Consider the following 7,500-nt stretch of genomic DNA (forward strand, 5'->3'; position numbering starts at 1 on the left):
GTTATGGTGTTCTCTCACATAATAATCCCTGAATGACAATTCATGTTTATCCACAGACACAGACAGCCACTTCCTGTCTCACTTCCTGTTGGATGGCGGCAGCGTTGGGGTCCCTCAGCATCTGTACAGCATCCATGCCCAGGCCAACAATGACAGTGGCTCTCTACGTCCTCCACAACCGGCTTCTTCCATTACCCCCTCTCAATCAGACAACCAGCACCCCCTGGAGGATCGGAGTACTGTGGCTGCAGAGGCCACTGTTCGACATGTAGATAGCAGCTCCCTCTCTGAAGATGAAGTTTTTTACAACTAAGATTTGGGGAGCACACACTGAGGGACATATTGTGAACACTCTCATCACTATTTAAAAGGAGACATAACAAGGGGACCTAGCTACTTTTGGACCAAGCCAAAGACACTCTCAGACTCTTTTCAAGAGCTGTTCTCAAAGTGCCATTCTAGGCATGATTGCACAGCAAGGGCACAGAAACATCAGTGAGCGAGAGAGAGAGAGAGAAGGAGAGAAAGAGGGAGATAGAGAGAGAGAGATTGACAGAATTCTATTTAACTTTTCAGTTGAAACGTATAATTTCTAGATCCACAAATGTACATAGATCAACCCCATAGCCATTGAAAAAATTCAGTGAATGTACAACAGTGGGCTGTGTAAATTGTCATGTTGTGAACAATGTAATTCGATGTCGAAATCCATCTGTCAGCTACTCTTATTTGGTGTCCATATAATATACACTGCAGCATAATACATACATTTTTTGTTGGATTGAAAAGATAATATGAAAAGAAAAATAAGCTATTGCCAGACTAAATGTCAGGCATTGAATAAGCATTCCATTGATTGAAGAATCGAAAAGTGTCTTCATTCAGGTTCTGCCTTGAACCGTCAGAGATAGGAGAAGGAGAGAGAAAGAAGGATGGTGGAAAAGAAAGGGTGTACCCAATTATCTGTCTGCCTCCCATCTATGATTAGCTATTATTCACACTTCTCTGAGAGGGAAGAGTGAGCAGAAGGAAGGGGGGCCTGCAGAGAAAAGAAAGAGTAAGATTGAGAGGGTTGAGGGAGGACAGAGAGGGGAGTGATAAAGAGTGAATGGAATACGAGCAACCTCATGTTCTTTTGATAGAGGTTTACACAATGTGAACCATTTGCTATGTAGCACATGTTCCCTGCTTGTGTTGCTCTGATGTAGTTTTGAGCTTTGAGTTTGGTCCAAGAGATAGAAGAGATACTGTAGAACAAAATAAGTAATGGGGGGGTTAATATGCTCTCATTCTAAAGAACAATCAACTGATTTTAATTTGACTTTTACCATCACAACAATGGATGTCACTGCTCTGAGAGTAAACTATAAGAAGAGAAGCGATACAAATGATAAATAATAATGTCAAACAGCGGTGTTACACTTGCTTTGTTTATGAGCTAAAAGTGGGTGACATTGTTTATTACATGTGTCATGCTCTCATCCAAGGTCTTAATTCAATGTTGGAATGGTCAGAGTTACTCTGAAAGTAAATTACAATGCATAAACCAGATATATTTACATAGAAGATATATGATAATGATATTAATAAATCATGCAGTTGCTATTAGCAGCAATATTGGGTTCTAGGCTAGTTAAACCAATATTGTGACCTTCTTTCAATAGTATTGACCATGCAGTGTATCTTAAAACAGCTATCCATGTGCTTAAGAACAAATACCTACTCCTGTATTTATCATAGAAAACACTATACAGGCTGGAATGCTTTATCTTGAACTAATCAACTGGCTAATACTGGATATGATATACTTAAAGTCTTTGGTTCTACATAGTTGGACAACAGACAACAAGGTATTCCATTTTACAAACAGATTCCCCACCAAGATATTTGGATACAAAGATAACACCACATATTTCTCATGTTACTGACTACATTTTACTACATTTCATTTCCACTGTGTATATATTTGCTGTAAAAGGCAATTCTTATGACATGCTGTATATCCTCTCAAACATGATATCTGCCTTACACATCTCTTTATTACAGTAGTACAGTCAGTTCTGAATAGAAAGCATTTCATACATTTCATCACCTACATTTCCTCTATTCAGGAATTGCCCATATGAATAATATTTCATATAACAGCATCTGCAGAAACATCTCCGGGTGAGTAAACAAGATTGTTCAAAACCACACGGTGGGGTTAGGTCTCCTTAATTATAGCAATTGGGCACATCAATAAGGTCTAATATATGGTAATGAAATAGCCTTGGAGCAAATAATAACCTTGGCTGTTGGGAACAAAGCTTGATCATTACAGAATGAAGATGGAGTATCATTATTAGAGTGGATTATTAGAGTCTGGCTTGTTTGGCATACTGAGGAGATGTGGATAGGATATTAGGGATGGGCGCTCTGTTTCATTAGTGGTTTAGATGTCTTTTGCCAAGTCTTCTATCATTCTCTTCATCTGTGCGTGATAGAGAGAGAGAGAGAGAGAGAGAGAGAGAGAGAGAAAGAGAGAGAGAGAGAGAGAGAGAGAGAGACACAGAGAGAGAATACAAGAATGAGATCAAAGAGAATGAGACCTTATATGCCTCATATCATGTGTATTGTCAGGTATTATAAATTGGCTTTCATTTTGAACTGTTTAGATCTAGAGTGTAGGTACTATAAGTATACAGTATGTGTGTGTTTATGTTTGTGTTTGTGCTTGTGTGCATGAGTGTGTGCGTATGCGTGCGTGCGTGCGTGCGTGCGTGCGTGTGTGTGTGTGTGTGTGTGTGTGAAGGAACTCATCACCTCTTGCCATGTGATGACACCAGACAGCCTTCCTCTCTCAGTCACGAACATGCTTTCTACACACAGGACACACAGGATGCCATGAGCCTGTCACAGGTGACAAATATTCACCCACATGGAATAAAGTGCAGGAACCTTTTTCATGAAGATATGGAACTGGTTAAGAATGTCCAAAAATGTTTACCTCCAGGACAGTAGTCTCCATGGAGAGTTGAACAGAAACAGGCTGAATGGAACACACATCCCCCAACTGTTTCTCAGAAACCTAGAAATAATTGGTGTGTGGCATTAACAGTTAATGTACAGCAGGATGCTAAGTAGTCACACCAAGACACATCTCTCTGATTTTTGAATTTCACCTTATTTTGGTTCTGGCACAGAAACATCTGCAGCTCCGATCGGTTGATTGAACCCAGCAAAATTTGCGAGTCTTAGAAACCAAGAGAGAAGCAGGTGAGACTGTGATGCATTCAATATACTGGGGAGTGAATTGAAGTGTATTACGTTATGAGAAATACATCCCCCTGTCAAATGAAACTATATAAATGCATGTACCGGTAATCTATTACTTTGCTGCCAGCAATCCCATCTGGCCTTTTAGCCCTTTTTCCATTAGTTTCTGCCCCCTCTCCTCCCATCCTCTCAACCCCTTCTCAATGACAAACTGACACAGTAAAAGCTTTCAAATATTTCATATTCTCTATCATCTTGTGCCCATATCCCCATGGCGGCTCTATGTCCTGTCATAGGTGACAATTTGGTTGTCATCAACTGTCGAGGCATGTTGTAGCAGGTGTTACGTTGTGGGAGTAACCCCCTCAAATGAAATGTTATTGAATGTTCTACATCTGTGGATCTATTGTATGTGTGTGTATTTTATTTTTTTTGGATGAGGTTGTTTTGAAGTTGGTGCACTCACCGAGAGTGTCAACCACAGGAATCTCTGCCTCTGTTCTGGTGATTAGGACCTGCTGAATCTCCATTGGCCCCGCTCCTCTCTCCAGCACCACCCCTCTGGAAGACATTACCTGCCCGAGTGGGATGGAAGAAAGCCTGTAGGAGGGAGATTGAAGACATCACTCTTGAATGACTGGACAAAACATTTGGTAAATGGAAAAAACATACAGAATAATAAATCCTATGCCTTCACTGTGTGCACTCCTACATATGGTTTTATATGTTTTTAAATCAAGGTAGGGGAGTGCACAAGACGTGCACACTTTAGCCAATAAGGTAGAGATGAATTGTGGCTATGTACTGTGTGCGACTCACGCTGGGCAAGCCTTGAGCAGGGAGGGTAGGTAAGGGAGCTTTTTGCTAATGGAGAGGGCATCGTAGAAGGACGGACGCTGCCCGGAGCGTGCCACGGCGTTGGCCACCAGCGTGGCGAGGAGGATGGGCACAGTGTGGGTGGACTGGCCTGTCAGCTCCAGAGCCAGGAGAGCGGGGGACAGCGTGTGTGTGACTGCCCCGGAGAAAGCTGCTGCTCCTTTATAGCATGGGAGATACAATATACATCAGTCATTTACATAAAATAAAGTCTTATCAATTTTAATGTCATTCTCATTGATATTTTGAGCTATATATTTAGATCAAACAAGCAAGAATGTGTGCCTTGAAATATCTACCAAATATTTGACTTAAAAACTATGTAACTAACTGAGAGCAGAGGGGCACACCTACAGTGTCATACAGTAATTAATATGTAGATGTTTGTTCATTTGAAACAATGTGTCTGTGTAATGGTTGTTTACCAGCTAGAGCGTAGCCTCCAGGGTTTATGGAATTCCTCTCCTGGTCTGAATACACACTGTACACATAAGCCAGTCCCTCCCCCACCAAACGCCCAATAGCTGCACCTAGAAAACAGGATGAAATAGAGGAACACTGGGTAAGACTGTGTTTATATCACATCACCTTTTAATTCCCCAGGGACATCAACTGACAGTCGAAATGAGCAGTCTGGTCTGAGTAGTGGTAGTCGATGATGTGAATTCCTGGTTATCATGTCTGGTCATTTTCCCCCTCTCACTCACCATAGATAAATACAGGCATGAAATAGCCAGCGGGCAAGGGCAAGGTGCAAGCCAAGACCAACATCCACAGCTGCACTTAAACAACAGGGAGAGTAAATGATGGATTATTTTCCCCCCTCATATTTCAATTGTCAGAAATGATTGCCAAGCCTAATTATCTGTGACATAATGTAAGTTATATAAAACTGTCTGCATGTAAATGGTCCATATGCAGAGATGAAATAGAAAGAAATGTACATTTCATAATTGCATTTGCTTTTTCTACGCAAAATAATTTACCAGTCAAGGACCATTCAGTGCATATTTGCATTTTGTTAATATTTCTGTTCATTTAATTGCATGTACCTTCATCACTAGGAAGAAGCCCAGAGTGAAGTAGACAGAGCTCCCTGAAGGACTCCACTCTAACCAAGGACACAGGTTTGGCTCCACCACAGAGACATTGTGGGGTTGGGAGGCCCACTGTCGGCTGTCCAAGAGAGAAGAGAGCAGCTGCTTCATGGAGTGCTGTGGTAAAAATCACACCTGGGTCAAATTCATTTTTCCAGTACTTTCAAATAGCCTACTTGAGCTGCACTTGATTTAGTTTGCCTGGTACGATGGAACCAATTGTTCCAAAAACATGTTCATTTTATGTATTTTTCCCCAGTACAGGGAGAGACATTCTCAATAAGCTGGGAGAGTTTTTAACATTTGGGGACAAAAACAATCTATTGCAGCTTGATACACATTGTTTAATCTGTCAAACTGTGTAACACTGATCATAAAGGATCATAAACATTTACTAGCTACAGTAGAAAGGCTATACACTGCCAAATAGGTGTTAGACTCCATCAAGATGAAAACAACTGATGTGGTCAGCATTATAAACCAATTCCCGTCCCTACATGTCAAATCAAACAAGCAGCGGCATGTCATCTATATCTGCAATGCATTTTAGCTAAATGTTTGTCCCTAAAAATAGAGTTGATTAAACCAATCCTTACCTTAGAGGCCATATATTGACCAGCAGAGTGAGGGAATGTCACTGATGCCAGGAGGAATACTACCATACCTGAGTATAGGGTCTTTCTAGAGAGGGACAAGCATATAAACATATACAAAACACATATACCAATTAAAGTATATATTATATAGTATCTAGGAAGAATATAAATCATAGCCATGTGTATCAATTGGCCACAAAATGCTTGTAGACCATTCTGACTAAGTTAGGTCAACATCAAACTTATCATCATCATCATCATCATCAAATGATATGTTGTAAAATATAGGTGATTCACATTCAAATCTTTTTTTCCCCCCACATATGTTGCTCACTCTGTCGCCAATATTTTGACCAGGATTTTGTTTTTTTTCGTGAAGCATATCATCCAGCGATGGCAGAATAGGTAGGCACAACTCACTGCTCCACACAGCAGCCTTGGTGGAGAGACAAACATATTATACCCAATCAGAGCTGCCTGGGGCATATTAATAGCACCGGCAGAGATGGGCAATCAGAAGTAATCAGGGGGAGAAGAGAGAGTGGTGAAAGGGAGGAGTTAACTCAGAGGAAGCGGACAGGGAACAGCTCAGGGGTGAAATGATAATATACTATCTGGAAGCCAAATCAAAACATCACAGCATTTACAGTGAAAGCTGAAGAACAACACCTGTATTGCATTGATATGAATACAATACATGTATCAAGCTGCTTACTTATGAAGCTGCCAATTTAAAGTGAGTTGAATGGAAGTTAATTGATTTTAATATAGCCTAATGATTTTGAATGACATGAATATCAATATGAAGCTGCCCTCATTTTGAACCCTACATGAATTGTATATGATTCACATCATGGTGACAAACATATCTACCCCAATATAGCGAAGACCAGAATCTCCAGTGGGTAGAAGGGCAAGTCATCAGAGAAGCTGGTTTTAAACAAGGCCTGAAGAGTCTCTGTTGGCACAAAACATAATGAGCTTCCTCATCTCTCTAATACTGAATCCCTCCCCTTCCATAATCAAATCATTATTCTGTCTATAACATATCTAGATACGGGGACAATTCTATTAGGCCTTGACCATCTCAATCCCAATACAATACATCTAATAAAGTCAAATAAAGTAATTCCTCTGTGGTCCAACAGGGGGCGTGTGTGAGCAGTGGTCCGGTCAATGGTGGTCTGTCACCTCTCTCCCCGCTCCACACAGAGAGTAGGCGGAAGGTCAGGGCTCCGCAGGCCACAGAAAAGAAACACGGGCAGTAGTCCCTCAGGGCAAAGTGAGAGGACATCACCTCTACGCTGAACAACACACCTAGGGGAGGAGTGAGGAGGAGTGGGGAGGAGGAAAGGGGAAGCGAGGAGAAAGGGGATAGAGACAGGTAAAGGAGGGGTGTGTGTGTGGTGGGGGGGGGGGGGGTGTAGAGGGAGAGGGAGAAGGAGAGAGAAGGTTGATGAGGGGTTGAGGGTGTGGTAAGGCAAGAGACAGAGACAAAATGAGGGAGGGAGAGGGGGATAGAGTCAAGAGATGGGTAATATCAGTTTCACAAGTGAGAGAGAGACCGATGAAGTGATGAGATACATTGAAATTTTGATGCTCTATGCCACATACTACTTGGTGGTATGACTGACATACAAACCACTTATAGGCGCTCCAAAACAGCTGGCTACCCC

At 41.6% G+C, this 7,500-nt stretch overlaps 2 protein-coding genes across 2 annotated transcripts in view; one reads left to right on the top strand and one right to left on the bottom strand.

Moving 5' to 3' along the window:
• Positions 1 to 313, top strand: part of fam131c (family with sequence similarity 131 member C) — a gene marked incomplete at both ends in the record, with an annotated part of 3,258 nt that extends 2,945 nt beyond the window's left edge. Inside the window, one exon of the mRNA XM_083674713.1 lies at positions 57 to 313. Coding sequence (XP_083530839.1) covers positions 57 to 313 — 257 coding nt within the window. The remainder of the gene's footprint in view (positions 1 to 56) is intronic.
• A 678-nt stretch (positions 314 to 991) lies between these two features.
• clcnk (chloride channel K) overlaps positions 992 to 7,500 on the bottom strand; it is a gene marked incomplete at both ends in the record, with an annotated part of 8,431 nt that continues 1,922 nt past the window's right edge. Inside the window, 14 exons of the mRNA XM_083675984.1 lie at positions 992 to 1,039; positions 2,803 to 2,889; positions 2,987 to 3,067; positions 3,162 to 3,232; positions 3,722 to 3,855; positions 4,075 to 4,291; positions 4,557 to 4,661; positions 4,839 to 4,908; positions 5,184 to 5,345; positions 5,825 to 5,909; positions 6,159 to 6,260; positions 6,698 to 6,782; positions 7,016 to 7,141; positions 7,467 to 7,500. The exon at positions 7,467 to 7,500 is cut by the window's right edge and continues 42 nt beyond it. Of these exons, the coding sequence (XP_083532110.1) occupies positions 992 to 1,039; positions 2,803 to 2,889; positions 2,987 to 3,067; positions 3,162 to 3,232; positions 3,722 to 3,855; positions 4,075 to 4,291; positions 4,557 to 4,661; positions 4,839 to 4,908; positions 5,184 to 5,345; positions 5,825 to 5,909; positions 6,159 to 6,260; positions 6,698 to 6,782; positions 7,016 to 7,141; positions 7,467 to 7,500 (1,407 nt within the window). The remainder of the gene's footprint in view (positions 1,040 to 2,802; positions 2,890 to 2,986; positions 3,068 to 3,161; positions 3,233 to 3,721; positions 3,856 to 4,074; positions 4,292 to 4,556; positions 4,662 to 4,838; positions 4,909 to 5,183; positions 5,346 to 5,824; positions 5,910 to 6,158; positions 6,261 to 6,697; positions 6,783 to 7,015; positions 7,142 to 7,466) is intronic.

The sequence above is a fragment of the Argentina silus genome (genome assembly GCF_951799395.1).
Source record: "Argentina silus genome assembly, chromosome: 8".
Lineage (NCBI taxonomy): Eukaryota > Metazoa > Chordata > Actinopteri > Argentiniformes > Argentinidae > Argentina > Argentina silus.